At 29.7% G+C, this 20,978-nt stretch overlaps 4 protein-coding genes across 8 annotated transcripts; 3 read left to right on the top strand and 1 right to left on the bottom strand.

Moving 5' to 3' along the window:
• Window positions 1–177: 177 nt before the first annotated feature.
• Window positions 178–16,668, top strand: Brf (Brf RNA polymerase III subunit). Of its 4 annotated transcripts, none has more exons than XM_066726474.1 (16): window positions 178–224; window positions 710–929; window positions 1,006–1,090; window positions 1,300–1,436; window positions 2,193–2,297; window positions 11,080–11,229; window positions 11,307–11,400; window positions 13,054–13,186; window positions 13,267–13,378; window positions 13,457–13,609; window positions 13,732–13,817; window positions 13,903–14,035; window positions 14,574–14,678; window positions 14,751–14,919; window positions 15,410–15,591; window positions 15,682–16,668. In XM_066726474.1, the coding sequence occupies exons 2-16, from the start codon at window positions 716–718 to the stop codon at window positions 15,822–15,824; spliced, it is 2,001 nt and encodes a 666-aa protein (XP_066582571.1). In that variant the 5' UTR covers window positions 178–224; window positions 710–715; the 3' UTR covers window positions 15,825–16,668. The 4 variants fall into 4 exon arrangements, with proteins under 4 accessions (XP_066582571.1, XP_066582570.1, XP_066582572.1 ...); XM_066726473.1 differs by lacking the exon at window positions 178–224 and adding an exon at window positions 244–466; XM_066726475.1 differs by lacking the exon at window positions 178–224 and adding an exon at window positions 244–432.
• On the bottom strand, window positions 2,194–10,501 carry lute (BTB/POZ domain containing protein 3 lute). 2 transcript variants are annotated; one of them, XM_066726477.1, is made up of 8 exons: window positions 8,785–9,234; window positions 8,419–8,695; window positions 8,028–8,294; window positions 7,802–7,949; window positions 7,502–7,718; window positions 6,019–6,205; window positions 5,404–5,582; window positions 2,194–5,056 (listed from the first exon to the last, which is right to left on the bottom strand). In XM_066726477.1, the coding sequence occupies exons 3-8, from the start codon at window positions 8,077–8,079 to the stop codon at window positions 4,592–4,594; spliced, it is 1,248 nt and encodes a 415-aa protein (XP_066582574.1). In that variant the 5' UTR covers window positions 8,080–8,294; window positions 8,419–8,695; window positions 8,785–9,234; the 3' UTR covers window positions 2,194–4,591. The 2 variants fall into 2 exon arrangements, with proteins under 2 accessions (XP_066582574.1, XP_066582573.1); XM_066726476.1 differs by lacking the exons at window positions 8,419–8,695; window positions 8,785–9,234 and adding an exon at window positions 10,204–10,501 and having other exon boundaries at window positions 8,028–8,297.
• On the top strand, window positions 16,533–18,528 carry LOC136773089 (uncharacterized). The gene is made up of 5 exons (XM_066726478.1): window positions 16,533–16,927; window positions 17,022–17,418; window positions 17,519–17,722; window positions 17,791–17,853; window positions 17,945–18,528. Exons 1-5 carry the CDS (start codon window positions 16,533–16,535, stop codon window positions 18,221–18,223), a joined length of 1,338 nt encoding a protein of 445 aa, XP_066582575.1. The 3' UTR covers window positions 18,224–18,528.
• BBS5 (Bardet-Biedl syndrome 5 protein) lies at window positions 18,524–20,908 on the top strand. Its single transcript, XM_066726479.1, has 7 exons — window positions 18,524–18,863; window positions 18,933–19,131; window positions 19,431–19,558; window positions 19,614–19,749; window positions 19,835–19,936; window positions 20,002–20,193; window positions 20,261–20,908. The coding sequence occupies exons 1-7, from the start codon at window positions 18,823–18,825 to the stop codon at window positions 20,468–20,470; spliced, it is 1,008 nt and encodes a 335-aa protein (XP_066582576.1). The 5' UTR covers window positions 18,524–18,822; the 3' UTR covers window positions 20,471–20,908.
• The last annotated feature ends 70 nt before the right edge of the window (window positions 20,909–20,978 follow it).

Consider the following 20,978-nt stretch of genomic DNA (forward strand, 5'->3'; position numbering starts at 1 on the left):
TAAGAGCTCATTAAATTAACTTTGCTATTCATTCATGTTACGTATAATGTAGTAAAATTAACTTAATGAGCGCTGAGAGGTCCTCGCCCTAAAGCTGGCAGCAATAAAAATGTTTTCAACGGCGAGAAGTTGGTATTACTGAGAATTGCTGGAGATCCGTTTTCAGTCTGCCGCACTGGCAGTTGGAAGTTAATAACGGAACATAACCAAAAAAGTTGATCGAGGTATATCAATAAATTTAAATTCAGTAGTTTACTAAATATAGGTTATGAAAAATAATGTTGATTTTAAGTTGCCAAATTTTACTTATTATAGCTTAAACTTTCATTGAATAATATAATTTTAAACGAGTTTATAAATCCAAATTTATTGACAATACAATACAATTGATTTCATGGTTTTTATTTGTGCATATAAGTGCAGCATTTAAGGGTTGGTGCTTTGCTCAAAAGTCGGGATTAAGTAGGTATACCAATCTCAATTTTTGGTTCACTAATACCCAAATATATTTTGTTTTGATAGTTTCATACATATGAAATTTTATATGTATGAACTAATATGAATTTAATTAAAAATAAAAAAATTATATATAGATGAAAAAAATATTGCGAGAGCTATTATTACTGTTAAAAATTTAAGTTGGTACACCTACTTAATCCCGATTTTTTGGGCAAAAACACCGACCCTTAAGCAATTTTGTATCTTTCAGTTTAAAATGTCAGGAAGCAAGTGCCGTAATTGCGGATCTACTGATATTGAAACAGATCCAGCTAGAGGAGATGCAGTATGTACAGAATGTGGTTTTGTACTGGAAGATCAACTTATTGTCAGCGAGACAACATTCGAAGAATCACCATCTGGAAATATGATGGTTCTTGGACAGTTTGTCGCAAATGACAGTACAGGTGGTGCAACAGGCTTTGGAGCATGTACGTTTTTCAATCAAACTCTCTGTCATTAAAATAAGTTCAGTACAATTATAAATAATTGATAACATAATTCTAGCATACCATGTGAGTGGTAAAGAATCAAGAGGTATAACTATTCAAAATGCTCGAAAAGGTATAACTCATCTCTGTATGCAGTTACAGTAAGTAATTTAAAAATTGTAAAGAATTTTGATTATAATAATAATAATTTACTTAAAACAATTTAGTATAATAAATTTAATAGTATTATTTTAAATAAGAAAATGTTTTCTTAGAAGCTTATATTTTTTATTCTAATAATTACAGAATTTATTATGCTATATGTATATATTTTATAATACTTGTAATTATATTTTAATTTTTTCATAAGGCTTAATCAGCATTGCATTGATACATCTGTCAATTTTTACAAAATGGCTCTGAGTCGCCACCTGACACGTGGAAGAAAACAAGCGCATAATCATGCAGCTTGTGTATATATTACATGCCGTACAGAGGGAACTGCACGTATCCTTTATATTATAAAAGTAATTGTGTGCACTTTGCCTAGAATTTTAATTTACTTGATTTAAATATAATTATTCTAAAAATCTTTTTTCTTACATTTTATCTACAAAACATTCAAACACTAGTAACAAAAATGCATATCTTCAAAACAAGAAAGACAGAAAGAATTTTGAGCAGCATATTATATAATTATTTAATTGTGACTTTTAAACAACATTATCAAAATCACAGTAAAATTGTTTTCAGTTTTTCAAATAGAAACCTATATTTTCCACTGTATTTTCTTTTATGTGCTGTTGTGACTTTGAAAACTCTTTAGTAGTATAATATTTACTCCAGGTATTTATAACATATGGTTTAAAATTGTAAATATGTATGGTGTAGCTTACTGATTTAGTTTACACGATTGCTATGCATTCACATGCACATTCAGTCACATACATTTTATTCCATCTTCAAATACTTCACAAATACTTGAATTATATAATACTAAAATAGATTAAGATTTAGAAAATTCAAGATAACTTTTACATGACCTTGACAATGCTGTTCAAGGTTGTACTCATATAACTATTTGTGTTCTTAAAATTTTGAGGACACTTATTTACTATCCATTTTTGGAATTCAAAATATTAGGCCTACACAAGACATCTTATTCACCCTGTTTTATATTTTTTGGTTAAATTACTATGACTATATATTCTATATATATTTTAACTATACTAAACAAATAAAATTCCTTAATTAATCAAATAGACATGCTCATTGATATTAGTGATGTACTACAAATTTGTGTTCATGAACTTGGACGAACATATCTGCGATTCACACAAGCTTTGTGCATTAATATACCTTCAGTAGGTAAGTTTCATGCGTGTTCTTTTCAATTTTTATATAAAATAAAATAATATCAGTATGAGTACACGCACGCGCATGATTATGAATTTACACAAAATGCGTGGGAAAAAAAGTACCTGAATATAATATTAGTATAACTATTGATATAAAAAATCATTTTATAAATATTGAAAATTATAATTGCTTTTACTTTTGTAAAATTATAAAAATATTAAATTATTTTAAGATTTTACAGGAACTTAATATCTCCACAGCCTTTAATCATGCTTTAACTGAGCATATGATAATTTTTAATAAACATTATAAAAAACAAAATTTAATTATTATATTGTATAAGCATGTAGTACAATATTCAATTATTAATATTTATTAGCTTTGGCTTAATTGACACTGTAAAGTCCTTAGAGAAAGTATAGGTTTTTTGGATAGTTGCATTGTTTTGACCCTAAAAATTCTTTATTTTGAAATCAATATATTTTTCATTGAACAAATCGGTTGTTATAGCCACTTGCTCAGTAAAATCCATGGGAGGTAGTTAGGATTTGTTATATTTGTCTTTCTACTTTTAACAATCCCATTATATCAGTTGTAGGATTTAAAAAATTGAAACTTGAAGCTTTAATATTATCAATAAATAATACTATAAAATCCTAATGAATTAGTATTGTCGCGATTCAGCTATAGATGAAATTTCAGTGCATATTCTAAAAAGATCATTCTTTCGAGTGGGAATTAAACAGTAAATTTTTGAACTGGGCACTGACAAATATCTGATAAAACAATTATTTTAGAAAAAATTGTTTTTTACAAAAGCTGATTTTCACAAAAGGCAGTATAAGATTATATCATTAGTTTGATTTTGAAAAAGTCATTTGAAGGTCAAAAAGGACATTATCTAATGTCGCCCTTTGCGCTATACAATTTTTGTAAAAAACAATTTTCTCTAAAATTCTTGTATTTCTAGATATTTATCTAGCAGTCTTAAACTAAGAAGTTCACGAGTATCTGATTATCTTCTACTAACCTGAAAATTCGAGATATAAGACCCAACTGTAAGATTAATACCCTTATAAAATTTCCTTCCAAAGCCCTTTGCTAAAATGTTATTAAATATTTAAATTATTTACTCTCCCTTTATGAAATTGGTCTAATTGAGTAAAGACAATGAAGCCCATTAAACAGTCTTACCAAATCCGATCAGTTTTACAAAGATAGGGTAAAAAATGTTAACAGTTAATAACTTTTTAACTTAAGACCTTTAGGAAAAACTGTTATAACAGTTTTAATCTCAGAGTTTGCCTTTTGTCTTAGATTTTCAGATTGGCAGGAGATAACCAAATGCCTGGTATATTTAGATAGTCAAACAAAATATTACTTAAAAAGATGTCGAATTTAATACTTACAAAAAAATTAATGAAATTTTTCAGTATAGTGTTTGCAATATTTATTACAAAAATTTTTAACAACTTAAAATTATACAGAACATTTCTATTAACTTCAAATTATAATATACGGACATCAGAGAAATTAGGAGTTTCAACAATATATATATTTTTTATATCAATAAGCTTAATCGTGAAATAATAATAAATGAAGCCATGACTACGAAAGAAAATAATATTTATTATTAAAATGGTATTGAACCTCCATTCCTCGTTACTATTTGTTAGCTTAGAGCAACAAACAAAACTCACAATGCAACGATTATTCTGACTTTAACTTTTAACTCATGAAAACTGTACAGAACACCGCGTACTTCTAAATCCTGCAGTATTTCGCAGGTGTCTAAAGTATTATTTATGACACAATATGAACGAATTAAGTTTTTATATATTCTACATAAATATCGTATTCTTTGTCATTTTGTCTGTGCATGTGTGGCTCCAATTCACGGCCGCAAATATTGTATCGAAACTAAATATAGAAGTATTCTATGAGTTACGTTGTACTATTACGTTGCATATGTTTACACGTTTTATAAGGTGCGCGTATCGTATGCATTCACTGACTTTAAAATAAATAACGTGACATATGAGAGATGCTCTTCTATTCAGTTTCAATATCATTTGCAATATCATACTTGACCGGTGCACAATTTTTATTAGGCAAAATGTCTACCGAGAGAAAGAGTGGTTTTACCATTTGTTATAGAGCTCTTTTCGATGATTTGGCGACGTAGACTTCGTTCCGTTATTCATCACGGAAGCGCGCACAGATTCACCTGGAGGTAGCGTACACATTTTGTTCTAAACCTGCCTCGCGAATAATTAGAACACAATTTCTTTTGGAAATTTATGTCAGTCTTCTGAAGGAGGTCCGTAAAATATCAATTCAGGAATCTGACCACCTTGAACGCCAGTTCCATTGGTGCTTTCCGAACTGCATTGAAAAGTAAAATTTACACTGCCAACTGTGGTTTCTGACATTCCATCCTGGCCAAAGTAGCTCAATTCACCACCGTCCAATATTGCGCTTGCTGTATAAAAGGTTTCCGGTTCGATCTGAATGGGATTCTCAAAGTAAACGTGAAACGTGCTACTCGAGCCATCCGAAAAGAATTTTGTGCTATTTTCGGAAAGGACGCAGCCAAGCCTCTTAAGTTCTATCCTGACACTGTACTCTGCGGCACCAGAGGAGCTTCCGTAAAGACCAAAACCCACAACGAAAATCCTTTTGTCAACGCAAAACTGAATCGAATCACATCGACCTCTGTATCGCCACTGATTTGACCGGTATGCGCACGATTGGAATCTGTGACAAATCTGAAATATAATTAACATTAAGTTGCGTCTACACTTGCAACAAAATGCCGCTGCAAATCTCGTTGCGAACCACACCTACATGCTGCTGTTTCAATGTGACTTGTATCACATTAAAACAACAGTATGTAGGTGTAGTTCGCGACGAGGTTGGGAGAGGCGTTTTGTTGCAAATGTAGACGCGTCTTTAAATTTCTTAAATATTTTCACAACAAGCATCTTAATAACGTACTTTTATAACACAGGAACAATCATAGCAAAATTAATTAAAAAAATGTTCGGAGGGTCTTTCTGGAATTGGCTTTTGTACAACACATGAGCTTCGAGCAATCGATAACGTTATTTATTACCTGCGTTTTCAGGCCTTGTCGTGGCCTAGTAGGGAAAGAAAATTGAGGCTTATTGCTAGCAGTAAAATATAAAAAGGCATCTATTGTTTCCTGCTGAGTCAAGATGCCTGATTGAGCGGCACTATTGGCAAACTCTTCCAGACTCATTGCGGATAGCCTAATTAAGTATAAGGCCTTTCCTAAAATATTTAAAAGGTACACTATTGTTAACTTATTTTTTCTTTTTTTTTTAATATTTAAATACAGTCATAATATTTTTGCATTCTTCAACCTTTAACTACCAACCTGTTAATTTACCAGCATAATCATAAAAACGTGGTTTGTCATATTACCCCAAAACAATAATGTAAAATTACAATTTTTCCTATTATTAATTCTAAAATATTGTATATAATATCTTACATCTCATATCAGGGTTTTAAAATAAAATAAACACCGATGAATAGCTGAAACGTAGATAAATGCGGTAAATAAAAAGAAACAATGATATCCCTTTTAAAAATCAATAAGTTAGGTCCGTCAGAGTAACATGTCGGTAGTTAAAGGTTGAGAGATATAAAGAATACATTAAACATGGAATGCTCTATTATAAATTGTATTTGAAAATAAGCTCACCCAGTAATTTCCTCTGGTTTGTCGGCTTCATTTCTATATCTTGTCTCATACATTCAGCAGAGGCCCATCGTAATGTAGCATCCCATACATGAATTTCTTTACAGTTTAAGGTTTCTCGAGATATAACTGATTCAAGTGTGTTAAAATCAATGTCCACAAAACCCTCTGATCGTAGTGCCATTTCTGCCTGCACAACAATTTTCCAATAATAATTATAAACAGAATATATTTACAAATAAATCCTATCATACAGGGTGTTTCACATCATTTTTCCTAAAGCGTGGACGTAAATATTTATTTATTTTCATATTCATGAAAGATATCAATTTTTGCATCAAACAATCGTGGACCTCAATAGAAATTACTGTTAGAAAGGACATGTGAAAAAATTGTTATCTCTAATATTTACAAAGATGAATGAATTTTTTGGTCCACGTTTTGAGCCGGATGAAGCGAAACATTCTGTATGATGATTAACTGAGTTGTATCTTTAAAAGTGAAGTGGTCTAATCCAGTAGCAAAATTAAAGAAAACCATTAAGAAATGCAAAAAGTAATATTTATAATCATTAGACGGATTTAGAAAAAATGTTTTATTGGAATTACAATAATGCACATATTTCAACAATATTGTTACAAATGTTTTTTTTTTTTTGGCATTCATGAGTCTGTGCTTAAAATTGGTATACTAGTATATCATATATCTATAGGCTAGATACATTTTTTAAAAATAATAAATTTAGAAAAAAGTATTTAAATACCTCTGATGTAAGTATGAAGATAATTAAGTTGCGTTCTTACAAAATATCACAGTAGATAAAATAAACTTTAATAAAATTTGATTCAGCTATACTTTGAAAATGAAATTCACATTTAAAAACAGTCTTAAAATTCTCAGAAGATTTAAATATGGCTATTGATAATTGATTCAATTTTTAAAGTATGTACAATATATTAGCGACATTATTTTACAATGATATTTTATTAGAGAAATATTTACAAGGTAAAAAAAATCATGAGTTATTTTCAAACAGATTATCTGCATCCATTGTGTGTTTGCTACATTCATACTCTTCCGTGAAGCTCTCTTGATACATTAGGTTTTGTGTTATTTCAATATCTACTTTATTGTCAGGAAAATAGGGTTCACTGCGAGTACGAAATAACGTTGATCGTAATTTTTCGGCTTCTAATGGAACTGTGGAAGTGTAACAGTCATTCTCAGATAAAGTTAAGCAGTATTGCACTAACGACGATTTACTTCTTAAAGTTTCAAAACTTCCACTACTTTTTAATTTTTTATTTCTGCATACGCGTTGATAACGTAAATTTTCATATTTATTATCAAGAGAAATATCTCCGCAAGAATAAGAATTTGATATGTATTCAACATAATTTGTAGAGGTATATGATTCATCCTTTAGTGTATTTTGAAATTTGTCATTTAAAGTTAGGGGCCTTAATAGCCTTTGATTTTCACTTACTTGAGCATCTATTACTTCCCAGCATCTCTGCATTAGGTCTGGTTCTTCAAACAATCGAGATTGACTTAAAAGCAAACATGCATTTTTTGCTGTTAGACTTGTTTCCAAATAGCTGACACATGCTCTTGCTAAGTGAGGTACAATATACTTTTTAGCAACATATAAAGTTGCTAAAACTGTATCAGCCTCTAACAGTACTTCATCGCAATACATATATCTATAAAAAAACATATAAATTAATACCTAAATAATGCAACAATCATAAAGACTCTTTATACATTACTCAAAATATTTGGTTACCTTAACAAGGCAAGAAATGCAGCAGGCTCCACATCAGGAACTTCTATATCCCTATTATTTTCAGCAAGCCCTCCATAAAACATTGCATAGAATACTGAGCTACCAGTAGCAAGAACATATTTGTGAGCTGGTATAGTTTGCGTATGTCCTAAGATAGGTAAATTGTTTATTAGTCATTGTCTCTTGAAAATTTTGTGTAATTTAAACATATTTAAATAATATTTACCAGGGCTGCCAACAATAAATATTATATCGGCCATAAGATGATTATTAAACATAGCAGCATTTCTTTCCCGAACTGTAGGCTTGGTTGCTTGCCAATTTGGGTCTTGAGTACAATCTTCTTGTGATAGAAGATTGGTTTGAGTGATAGAGTTTGATAAGGAAGACAATGGTGATGCAGGAGCACTGAGAGGCTGGTTCACTGTTCCCTCTCGTTGTAGTATAATAGGTGAAAGTGGATTTACTGAAGGTGGTGAACTGCTTGGGGATTCTGCTAAAAAATGTTGTACTTTTCAGTAGTATATTCTTAAATAATAACTACCTATATTCAAAAATGAACATTTCATAATTGATCAAAAGTAGTATATTAAACATCATTGTTTTTATACACTTACATTTATACCTAACTTGATATTTTAGCTAATGATCATTGCTATTTTATTATTAAGTATGTACCATATATTAATTATCAATTTACTAACGTAGTAGTACTATAAAAGAAGACCACAAGTTGATAAAACAAATAAGAAGTGATCTATTAGAGGTTACATTAATATTTCATAAGATAAACTGTCAACTGGTCTAACATTTTAGGTTTATCTGTTTCAATTATTCGACAGCAATGAAAAAGCACAGCATTTTATAGCATGATAATAATTATTGTCATTTACTCTGTAATTTTAAAAAATATCAACAATAGATTTTATCACAATTGATCTGTCGTTCCAGACGACGCGCTGCAAAATATTCACTATTATAACCTAGCAAATAGTCCTCTTCCTCATCGCGTAATCGGAAATTTTCATGATCATATATGCTGTCAATGCTAAAAGCTCTTATCTTCCTCTTCGTCATCGTGTACGTCTTCATCTTCGTCAAAGTAATTTATTTTTTCAATGTTTAAAGTTTTTAAAACCTTCTTCTAAAGTTTGAACAATATTTTTGTAATACTAGTGAAATAATGTAGCTAGCAAACAAAGTGTATTGCTATAATAGGCCTGAGTATCTGTTTCTATTTACGTAGCTAAGAGGTCAAAACGACTAAAACGTTCGTGTTTAATTTATTTGCAACATTTTAGCTATATTACACGCATGCAAAAAAAAACCATTACAATCATATCTTATTATAGATTATAGAAATGAAATAATAATCTAAGTTTTATAAAATTATGCACGTTATATTTTACTTAAGTATTTTGCTATGCTATTACAGATTATGAATGAACTTATATACGCAAACGAAAATTTAATAACCATATAAAATTATTCTCTTTATCATTATACACATATTAAAGTATGAAAAACAACTGTTTAATCATCTTTAGTGATCCAGTCAAACTATGGTTATTCTTTAAGCGCGAAATACTGTTGATTCTTACAAAAAAAATATTTTAACTAAGGCTAAAATAAAAGGATAGGAATGATCAAACTATTTGTCATTAATGTTTTTAAGCTTTTATATATATATAGTACTATAAGTCAATTCAAAGTAAGTAGTATGAATTAAATGGAATATAGAAAATCTGCAAAAGATAACCATTTTCACAAATAACTTCTTAGATTAAGGTTTTAATGTAATTTTCGAGCTTTACTAACACAAATCTTTATGTGAAAATGTTTAATATTTAAATGGCTTTAGACAGCATTGCCAAAGTTGTCAACTTAAATTTGGTAAAATGATGTGACATACAAAAATCACTGAAAAAATTATAGTTTCCTAATAACATATTTTATCAATACAGCACTTCTGGTTATTTAAGAAAAAGAAACAAAAAGCATGAAATCTTGCTGCTTAAATTTGAATTAATGTCTATCAATAAAAATAAACACTCTAAATATAACAATTATTTTTCAATATTATTCAAAAGACACTTTACTATATAATGAAAATTAGCAAATTGACAAAAGCTTGCTCTTTTCGAAGAAGTATAGAGAATTTTACATGGTACTATATCGTGGTATAACTAAGGTCAGGCTACTGACAGAAGACTGACATAATACAGAATCACTAAAGGGACGCAACAATGAAAGATAATTTTGATTCGAAAATCATTACGCGGAAGGAGTTTAATAATAATAATATCAAGAGAATGAGAAAGATATATGAAGCAAGCAATAGGGAAGTAGGGGCAGAGGGAGAAAGAGAAAAAAGACGTAGAGATTGTTTGTGTTATTCTTACCATTGACCCAGGCGTTGGTCTGCTTAACGGTAACGTTATCCTGGAAGCGTTTCATTGGTTTAGTAGATATTTTGGAGTATAGATTAGACATTGCCATTGTCGTATTTAACTTTCTTCCCCGTTTACTCGAGGATGGCCACGATTTGAGAACCTTGATGTCAGTTAGACGAGCGCCATTTTAGGCGGGTGCTGGTTAAACAGATCCAAACCGTTCTCAGTTTTCTGCCTGCGCAGTGCCTGCACACCGGTCGATAGAAGTAACCGTCAAAGTAGCATATCTAACTCCCGAGTGTGCGCTGTGTGCACGCTCGTGCGATCTGATCTCTCTCTCCCCCCTCCCTATGCTTGGAGCTCTTTTTTAGCCTTCCACGCCTCTAAGGCACTCCATGGGAAAATTATACTATATACACTATACATTCGAAAACTCGGAAAAGCTAAAGAGAACCCCAATTAGGCCTAATTTAAATTCCGTCACATTATACCTTTAAACAGCTTACATGTATGTGATATGCGTTTAAATAATATAAAACAATAAGATTTAAATATTTTTTAAAGATCATTTTTATAAAACAGTCCCTTTAAATAAATAAAACAGTCTAATATAAAACCTAATTTATTATTCTCTTAATAGCCATCGGAACTGATTGTTGTTTATTAATAAACAATAAATTATAGATGTTAAGAATTATTGGAACACATGAATGACTAGAATTTTCTATCAGTTCTAATATTAACTCCCCCCCCCCCCCCTCACCTCTTAACATATTTAATTTATTAAATGAATGTCAAAATTCCAATAAGTCAATAAGAAAATTTCTACTTTCAGATCAAAATAACAACCTGCACAATTTTAAAATTTGTATTTATTTATTATAGATCCTTGTCTTTACATAATGAGGTTTGCAAATAAACTTGAGTTCGGTGAAAAAACGCACGAAGTCTCAATGACGGCATTGCGAGTGGTTCAAAGGATGAAAAGGGACAGTATACACAGCGGTCGGAGACCCTCAGGATTATGTGGAGCTGGTAAATAAATGTTTCAAATTAATATTTTTCTTTTGCACCTACGTCTAATTAATTATAACTATATTTTTTTAAATTAGCTCTCTTGATGGCTGCTCGTTTACACGACTTCAATAGATCACCAGCGGATATAATAAAAATTGTAAAAGTTCACGAGTCCACGTTGCGGAAAAGGTAAATATCTAAACATTTACTTCCTTAATAAATAATTTCTACAATCGAGGATTGACGCATCGGTACTTGGAATGTACAATCAAATTTTACTTCAATTTGAGTGAAAATATTTTATTACAATTGATGATGATTCTTACCGAGAATACAGGTGTACTAAGTATTTTTGAGTCCACTCCCTTTAGGTTGCAGCTATTTTATAATTATAGAAAGTCAACAAATGGTAATTTATATTTTATTTTTACAATTTAAAGCAAGAAATATTTTTTGTTATGTCTTCTATAAATTCAAATTTCAGGTTAAATGTGGAAAAAATTATATTTACATCATTCAATTCACCAAAGATTTATTACTGAAATTTCTACTTTTCAAATAAAGAGTGTTTCAATAAACGTGCTACATAGTGAAATCATACTCAAACTTTATTCTCACTATTAAAATATATGTGTGTTAAATAAAATATTTTTAACTACGAGAAGGATATATAAGATAATGTTTTCGGTTTGACCTTGAAATGTGATTGGAAGTTTAAATGATGGTCACCTTAAATTTGTTAAATGGGACATCCTATATTTATTACATATTTTTGTATTTGACCTTGAGAGCTTTCAAAAATCTTTTTATTTTTTGCATTTCATTCAATTATTTACGAAATTTCTCGATTTAAAAATTTCAATAGGTGAGCAATCACGCGCGTGTCATGTAATGATCACGCACACTATTTCAGTTAAATCCGCAATTATATGCAATTCTGAATTAAAATAACTCGTCAATGACTGGATGAAATGAAAATAAACTTTTTAAAATCTTTTAAGCTATAAAAATTTGCAAAAAACATTAAGGGACCTATTTAAAAAACGTATAAGGTGATTTTCGTGTGACCTTCAAATGATCTTTTAAAGTCAAATCGACGACTCCTGCTTAATATTATTTTAAATATATATTAATAAACCGTATTTAACATATTTCTTTTACAACCTTTAGTTCTCAAAAAAGTCAAAGTTACTTAGGCTTTTGGAACGCCCTGTATCAACAGAGAAAGTAAATAAACTTAAAAAAACCGATTGACTACCAAAAGACAGCTCTGGATATATTTTTCTATCCATCTGGATAAAAAAAATTAAGAAATCTCACACATAAATCTTGAAAATTTAAATTTCAATAACACGTTTAAAGCATTGAATGTTATATTTTTTTCTTAAGTAATCTACAATTTTAATATAGAAAACACCAAAAAACAAGTTTTTTCTTTTAAATTGTAAAACGATAATATAAATTAACACTTTTAGAATTTCTACATAGCTGTATTAGAAAAAATGCAAGAAAGGGGAAGGGACTCGATAATATATGGTACCCTTATAGCCCGTAAAAGTCCATGTCGATTTCAATTAACCCTTAAAACGTGCACTTCCTATTAATATCATAAAACGTACATGTGTGTGTAGGGTCTAAAAGACCCTAACTTTTTATAATGTCTACAAAACTTGTATTTTCAAGAATTCTATTACGAAAATAATTAATAATGTTTCTTATGAATCGGTTTCTGAGAATTGACGGTACGAACTTAGCTTTCCCATAAACATAGATTTATTCGGTTTACTAAAAATCTCCTCAATTGCTTGTATAATATTTAATTATAAATTTGTCTCTTGCTAGATTGATAGAGTTTGGTGAAACACCATCAAGTGCTCTAACACTAGAAGAATTCATGACAGTTGACTTAGAAGAAGAACAAGATCCTCCAGCCTTTAAAGCTGCTCGCAAAAAAGACAGGGAACGATTGCAAAAAGTACATCTTTTATTGATAATTATCTTAAAATAAATTTACTGATTGTAATCAGAATTATAATTATTAATTTTCTGTTTTAGCTAGAAAATATTGACAATGAAATTAGCGAATTACAGGCTGAGATCGATAAACAATTGGAGGACCAAAAAGTTGGAAAGTCCAGAAAACGAAAGGAGTCTTGTATAAGTGATGGTTGTGGATTGATATTTCTAATGAAATAAATATTTTGTTGGATTATTATAAATTATCTCTTGATCTTTATTTTTTTAGCTTCGGTCATAGAAGATGATGACGCGGATAAGTTTATAAGAGAGAGTAATCTGGACATAATTAAAAACTGTGTTGAAAGTGATCCTGATGATCCAGATGAACCAAGAGTCGGATCCATTCGCTCTCAGCCCAATTCGTTGATGACTGGATTAGGTAGATACTTAAAGAGCTTCCTACATTAATTTGTCATAAATTAATTATATTTACTTTACGCTAAAATAAACAATTATTAATAATTTTAAAATGAATCTTTAATAATTAAAAATATTTGTCAGGTCCTGATATTGCATCCATGGGATTGGCCATATCAAATGATCGTGATAATGAAATAAAAGATAAAACGAATGTTACATTCGAAAATGTATGTATAATTTATCACAATTTTGAACTTTTAATTTTTCTATTATAGTATTTAGCTTCAAATATTTAACACAGAGATATTTTAGGACAGTGGAGACATAGACATTGCGGATTTAGATGACGATGAAATCGATAGTTATATTATGTCTGAAAAAGAATCGAAAGTTAAGCATAATCTGTGGAACAAAATTAATGCTAAATATTTGGAAGAACAAAAAGGTAGAGTAACATATAATATAGCAAATAATTTTCTCTTGCAATATGCATTTAGGACCATTGTAACAGTCAAAGCAGGTATGCCTTATATGCAACATAATACTTCAATATTTAAGAGCGAAAATTTGGTTGGTAGCTTTTCAAATTACCGTCCATTGTGGTATATCTGAGGCTTGCCTGCTTTGGCTATTCAACCTATCCCTAGGGTCATTGTACGATCACAAATCAGATGTCACGTATACAATATAGCTAGTAAAAACTTCAAAAACGCAAAATCTAGTTGTCAGTTTTTAGATTTTTTGCTCGTTTTCTTCCATAAACGGCACCTGATTTGATGTTATAGTACAACAGCCCTCAACATAATTATTAGTAACATTCAACAAAGATAACAGTTTTATTACTATTGAATAATATATTTTGAAAACCTTATTACCATTGAATAAAATTGTAGGATGTAAAAGTTGCAATCAATAATATACATTACTACCTCAACAATTGTCTTCGCTGAATATCATCATTAATCTGTTCAATTTGATTATAGAAAAAGAAGAACAAAGACAAAAAGAAAAAGATGAAGGCAAACCTGAGAAGAAAAGGAGAAGAACGACTACCAGAAAGAATAGATCTGCTCCTGCAAATAGCGCTGGTAATATAATTCTTAAACATATTAAACTGTTAATTGCTATTTGCAATGTTTAATTTTAATTACTTTTTATAGGCGAAGCTATCGAAAAGATGTTACAAGAAAAGCGAATATCTTCGAAAATTAATTATGAAGTTTTAAAGAGCTTAAATGTTAGTGTAAGCAGCTCCAATAATAAGACAGATGAAGCAATTTCAGTTTTTCCATTAAAATCTGATGGGGAACAAACAGCTTCTGAAAACTTGTACGTTACCTATATTTTTATTATTTATTTCTGTTATATGTGAACAAAGAGTTTAATACAATTTCGTAAAATAAAATTATTAAGTAGCATCTTTTATACAATCAGCAAGAGAAATATGTTATAGATATTAACTAAATAAATAATGAATTATAATAATTCATTTCTCTTTATAGGCCTGCTGCATACAAACACCATGACAATCAAGTGGAATATGTAACTGTATACGTATACGAAATAAGCCACTCTACAATGATAACCTTTACTGATATATAGTGCTGAAAATGTGCATATGCATCATTATACATTCACATGTTCATGGAATCATGTTGGTATGCAGGAGGCCTAAAACAATCATGCAGTTTTCTTATAATGTTTGTACATAATCCGATTTCACAAAATTTTACGTAACTCCTATTCACCGGTGCCATAATAGATTTAAAATATTATTATTATTATTTAATGCACGACTTTTTTTAAATATTTTTTTTAGGATCGAGTCACCAATAAAATCGGAAGTTTTGCCAATACCTAGAATACGTAAAACAAAACCACCAGTATTAAATTTTGATCATCATAAAATAGAAAATCTCGAATATCCGCAAGTGAAACTACAATTGAACAAAAACGAAAGGGTTGAGCTTGAAGTTCCAGAAGCCCCGGGTGTCGATATTGGTAACTACAATAATTATTATCATTGTAAATGACAATTTATCATCATTTATGAAAATCAAATATACGAATATGCTATTTTTATGATTTTAGCCGATGAAAATGATGATTATATTGAAGAAGACATTGAAGCTGATGGTGATGCCATGGAGATGACGGTAGGTCAGATGCTTGTTCAACATACGAGTCAAGAAGATGATGATTATGGCTATGGATATGACGAAGAGGATTACTAAGAATAGTTATTTCTATTTACGTTATTTTATTTTCAAATGCACCGAGTTTTATAAACATTGGAAGAAGCAGCAAATAATAGTTTTACAGGATTTAGTATTTAATCAATAATTTATTAGAACAAACTAGTATTTTATTAACTGCATTTTATCGCGTTTCATTCTGCGGGATCAGTCTATATGCGAGCACAATGTAGATTTTATTTTATATATAATTTTTATATACAGAACTGACAAATGAGAAAATTATAATATACGATACAGTAATATAAGGAGACTGTTTAGTTTAACATAAAAATGCAATGATAACAAAGATTTGCTTCAAATTGTTTAAATAATAAGCTGCATGGTATGGATTGTATTTAGTGTTAAAAGTTAAAATTCAAAGTATTTCACTTAAACCTATAATTATGTTTTCTTTATTTGCGATACGATTATGTAGGTTATAAATAATATCATCTGTATTAAAAGTGATAAAATCTTTTAATGTTCCTTTGTAAATTGCAATTGTATGTTGCATAATTATTGTGATAAAATCAATTAGGAAATCGATCTAGCCGTCACGGTTGTATTTTTACCGTATGTATAAATTTTTACAAAGGTTCAATTATTCGCATTCTTTACATCAACATTAGGAAATGTAATTACGCTAAACAACATTTGTATTCTATATTGTTTTACTTATAATATAAAAAAGTATTTATTCAGTATATGTGGTTGGTAAATTTCAGCATTACCGTAAGAATGGCAAATGTTAATTATTATAGAAAACAGTGGTCGAAAAATGTACGAAACGAGCAGCAACAATACCTTCCAAAACAATTGATTGAAAATATCGGGCATCTCCTTGGTATCAATTTTTTAAATACAATAGGAAGATTGTATACTTCGTTTATTTTTATCGGGTTTTGTTATTGTGTTTATATGGCCCGGGATGCGATTTGTGACGTCAAATGTAATCATATATTAATTATTGAATTGGTTATGAAGCTGCAATATTTTGGAAATTCCATTTTCGTATTAAGCATACTTGGGTCATCTTTGTTAAAACCAACTCAATTCCAACTATCACGACAACATTTATTTAAAATAGACAGAACAATCAGGTATACATTTATACTCATATTTTTGTATTTTCGTTTTCAATATTTACTTATAAAAATCAATCGATTAAAACGTATGTTTTTGTTATTTCTATAGTACGTTCAATGTGAATTTAAAAAGTAATTATACGTTTCGACTGCAATTATTCTTATTGTTTATTACTCCACTGCTTGTTTCTGCTCATAGTATTTACGACAATTTTTACGATTATTCTATAAAAGAAATGTGTTTCACATTTCAACTTTGGTACTCGAGTATACTTATGGTAATGATGGACTATCTATTCATCAACTACCTAACAATTATAAGAGAAAGATTTTGCAAAGTAAACGAAATTTTAATTAAACAAAAGAATTCAAATATCCTCTCGAGTGAAGCAGTATTTGTTGTAATAAGAGATCAAAACAATCATGTCGATGATTTTAAATCTTTATCTTCGCCTTTACGGATGATCCAATTTCTCCACCACGAGTTATGCTGTTTATTAAGAAAGGTTTTATAATAATGTCTTGAAATTACATAATTTACTGTGTATTATATTATTTTATTTTCATTATTTTTGAAAAAACAATATAATAGTTTTATTCCAATAGGTCAACTCTGGCTTTAACATACATCTTTTTATGGCTTCCTGCGTATCTTTTATTTCAATACTCGGTCAAACTTACCAACTACAGAAAGCACTTCGCGAACATATACAACAAAAAGACTTAATTTTTTCACTCTGTTTCTCAGTTTCCTTCTACCTGTTGCGGATGATGCGCATAAGCTACGCCTGCGAGAATCTGATGGACGAGGTTGAATTGAATTTCTTATTTTAGCTTATTGTTAATGCATAAAAAGTTTCATTCTTTCTATTCTCTAGTTAAATTCAACAATGTTATTAATACACGATACTTCCGTGCGAGGACAGCCTTTTAAGAATACGGTAATACATTTATCGTATCAGAAACTTCGTTTCTTTTCTTGACACTTCAGATTGAAAATATTTTAAATAATTAACAAATATTTTTTCTCAGGTTGTACAGTTTTCCTTACAAATGATTCATGAAAATATTAAGATTACCGGATTTGAATTTTTTGAGTTAAATATTGGAATTATACGTTCTGTAAGAAAAATAATTTTAATAATGTATATAAATCGTCAGTTTATTAACCACCTAATATATAAACTTGGCATTATTTACTGGCAAAGTACTTGTTCGTATATCATATCGATTGCTCTATTGCCTTCCCATACAGTACTGAGTTACTTAAAATCATCTTTCAGTCGTTTTTTAGTGAAGTGTACTATATGAGTTATTTCGCTTATGTCGAAAAGAAACAAATCAAATTTAAATATCAAGAGAACCCAGCTGCCCGTACCAAACACGGGCATCTGTAGATTTGTTAGTAAATGTGCTCAAGCCATATACGAGCTTGTGAATTAAGTGATTCAATATATATATATATATATATATATGTCTTTGTTTAGGTAATTAGCTCTGTACTTGCCTATATGGTAATACTTATGCAAATGGAAGATGCCACACGAAATTCAAGCCCCTCACCAGCCACTACAATGATTGATAATATAGCAGAATAATTTTTTTCAATTACCTTATTTTAGAAACAATACAAGATTAATATAATTTCGCAATTTTTAAATTTCATTATTGCCATAAATAATAATCTTTGGTGGTATGTAGCACGTGAGAAATATCACCGACTGTTGCCAATTTGTTACTATGGTAACGTTATTTGTACACAATACGTAGCATTTTATTATATTTAGCTTTTTATTAAAGAGCAAAATGTACAATTATTACTTAGCTTTATCGTAATCAAAATAAATATTTCATCTAAATATTATATTTCATTTAAAAAATAAAGAAAGAAAAAAAATATTTCCATAAATATGTGGCAGGACAACGAAGTTAGATTTGACGTTGCTTACAGGTAATAATTTATTCTTTTCATTATGTACTAAAGTAGCCAACAATTAACTCTATTTTTATGTGATATCAGTCAAATGCAGCTGAGAGTAGGAGAATGTACAATTGATAAGTTTGATTTAATTGAAGATTCAAAAGGAAATGCTGGTGATAAAGGACGACTGATTGTGACTAATCTTAGGATTTTGTGGCATTCACTTACACTGCCTCGAATTAATTTAAGCATAGGTTATAATTGCTTTATATTGGTTCATACAAAGCATATAAATACGGTTAGTCATATTTACAAAAATCAATAATTAAAATAGGATATATAGGGTTGCACATTTAAAGTGTGCCCCGTAGCACGGACGTAGAGAAACATTTATGTTTATTTCAATATAATTATTGAAGATATCAAAATTTTACTTTAAATTTCTTTGAATACAATTAGTAAGTACTGGAAAAAAATGTATGCAAATGTGTGATGTTTCTTAGAGTTAAAAAGATAGACCTCCTCTTGCATCTATGCTCTGGGGCATTTTAAGTGGCAAACCTTGTATATTGATTTGTGGTTTATTCCATTTTTCAGATCCATGGTGGCTCCACTCAAGCCCTATATGTGTTAACATCGTTTCGTAAATGTCGTTATGAATTTTTATTTACAAATCTTGATGTTAAAAGTACAAGACACTATACGTCTGTTATGGGAGTTCATAGGTGAGCATTATGCTCAACTAATTATAATGATTCATGATTAAAGCAATTATTACAGAGCATACCTATCCTCAAAAATTTACCGGGAGATTAAACTTAGAAGTGGCATTATTCAGGATAAACGTTTAGTTTTATTACCTCATGAAAAAGTACACACGTCATTGCAAGGTGTGTGGAATTTATCCGTGGAACAGGTTTGAATATTTATTAAGTAATAATTTGATAAAAGTGCGTGTATGTCTATTAATAATATTACGTATTTTTCGAAACATTTTTTAGGGAAATGTAGGGACGTTCATTGCTACTAATATACGTTTAGTGTGGTTCGCTGACATGAATAATCAGTTCAATGTTTCCATGCCTTACCTCATAATATCAAGTGTAAATATTGTAAAATTATACACTGATTTTATAAATAAAGTTTAATTAAATTTCATGACTTTCAGATAACCACGAGAAATTCGAAATTTGGACCTACATTAGTAATATTAAGTACAGAACTTAGCGGTGGTTATATCTTAGGATTTCGCGTCAATCCTCAGTCTGCGCTTTATACTCTTCAAAAGGAGATTTCTGTACTCATTGCAGCATACGAGAAATCTCCCATTTTTGGCATCGAATATACGTTTGAGCATCAGGTAATATTCATATTATTTAGGAAAGAAAAAGTGGATAGAGTGTAAGTAAACTTGTTAATTGCTGTAGATTCCAATGCAGCCTGATGTTAAAATAGCACAATTTATTGAAACAACAGAAAGTCCGAATGAAATATCAAATGTATTTGGCTATTATTTTTCTGAATGTGGAACAGGTCAAAGAAGACCAAATACTAATAATCATTTAGGAATCGCTGCAGAAGAACCAAGAGAAGGGAGTACATTGAATAGTTTATGGGAGCTTGTACCCGCATCGTAACTATAAATCCAGTGAAAAAGTTTTTACGTAGATAAAGGCAAATAAATAGATTACGCTCCAAAAAATTAGATATACATTATTTTATTTTGATTTGTAGAGCACGCATTTACACACTATTCTAGAGTGTTCTCCAAAACAATATTATACACGAAAATAATAATAGTATTCTTCAATGCCATTCTTTTCCAAAAATGTTTCTGTAATACTTTTTTTTTAACCTTTTTTTCTTTTCCTATTACAAACTATGTTTGCATATAATATAGATAATTTTTAGGAAATATCATAAGGGAATAAAATAAATTAGGAGGAATAATTAAAAAATGTACATAGGTGCCCCAATCACGTATTTTAGTTGACCGAAATTATGGTGAATCATAATTTCGATCGTGTGAATTATATATTAGACATTTATTCAGTCTTTCGCGTTTATCTACAAATAAATGCTCATGCAGTTTGCCCACTTCTAATACACGCCATAAAGAATTGCTTGAAGCGTTAAAATTGCAAA

The sequence above is a fragment of the Prorops nasuta genome, unplaced genomic scaffold (assembly GCF_024137725.1).
Source record: "Prorops nasuta isolate Cenicafe-Biocafe unplaced genomic scaffold, Cenicafe_Pnas_1.2 PNAS00004, whole genome shotgun sequence".
Classification (NCBI taxonomy): Eukaryota; Metazoa; Arthropoda; class Insecta; order Hymenoptera; family Bethylidae; genus Prorops; species Prorops nasuta.

Excerpts from the sequence above, each read along its gene's own strand:
- Brf (XM_066726474.1), top strand. The coding sequence starts at position 716 with ATGTCAGGAAGCAAGTGCCGTAATTGCGGATCTACTGATATTGAAACA. Across the intron at positions 13,187-13,266 it reads ACAGGGAACGATTGCAAAAA|CTAGAAAATATTGACAATGA; the intron begins GTACATCTTTTA and ends TTTCTGTTTTAG. Across the intron at positions 13,379-13,456 it reads GGAGTCTTGTATAAGTGATG|CTTCGGTCATAGAAGATGAT; the intron begins GTTGTGGATTGA and ends TTATTTTTTTAG.
- lute (XM_066726476.1), bottom strand. The coding sequence starts at position 10,300 with ATGGCAATGTCTAATCTATACTCCAAAATATCTACTAAACCAATGAAA. Across the intron at positions 8,298-10,203 it reads GACCAACGCCTGGGTCAATG|CAGAATCCCCAAGCAGTTCA; the intron begins GTAAGAATAACA and ends AACATTTTTTAG. Across the intron at positions 7,950-8,027 it reads ATTTATTGTTGGCAGCCCTG|GACATACGCAAACTATACCA; the intron begins GTAAATATTATT and ends TACCTATCTTAG.
- LOC136773089 (XM_066726478.1), top strand. The coding sequence starts at position 16,533 with ATGTGGTTGGTAAATTTCAGCATTACCGTAAGAATGGCAAATGTTAAT. Across the intron at positions 17,419-17,518 it reads TATGCTGTTTATTAAGAAAG|GTCAACTCTGGCTTTAACAT; the intron begins GTTTTATAATAA and ends TTATTCCAATAG. Across the intron at positions 17,723-17,790 it reads GCGAGAATCTGATGGACGAG|TTAAATTCAACAATGTTATT; the intron begins GTTGAATTGAAT and ends TCTATTCTCTAG.
- BBS5 (XM_066726479.1), top strand. The coding sequence starts at position 18,823 with ATGTGGCAGGACAACGAAGTTAGATTTGACGTTGCTTACAG. Across the intron at positions 18,864-18,932 it reads AGATTTGACGTTGCTTACAG|TCAAATGCAGCTGAGAGTAG; the intron begins GTAATAATTTAT and ends ATGTGATATCAG. Across the intron at positions 19,750-19,834 it reads GGAATTTATCCGTGGAACAG|GGAAATGTAGGGACGTTCAT; the intron begins GTTTGAATATTT and ends AACATTTTTTAG.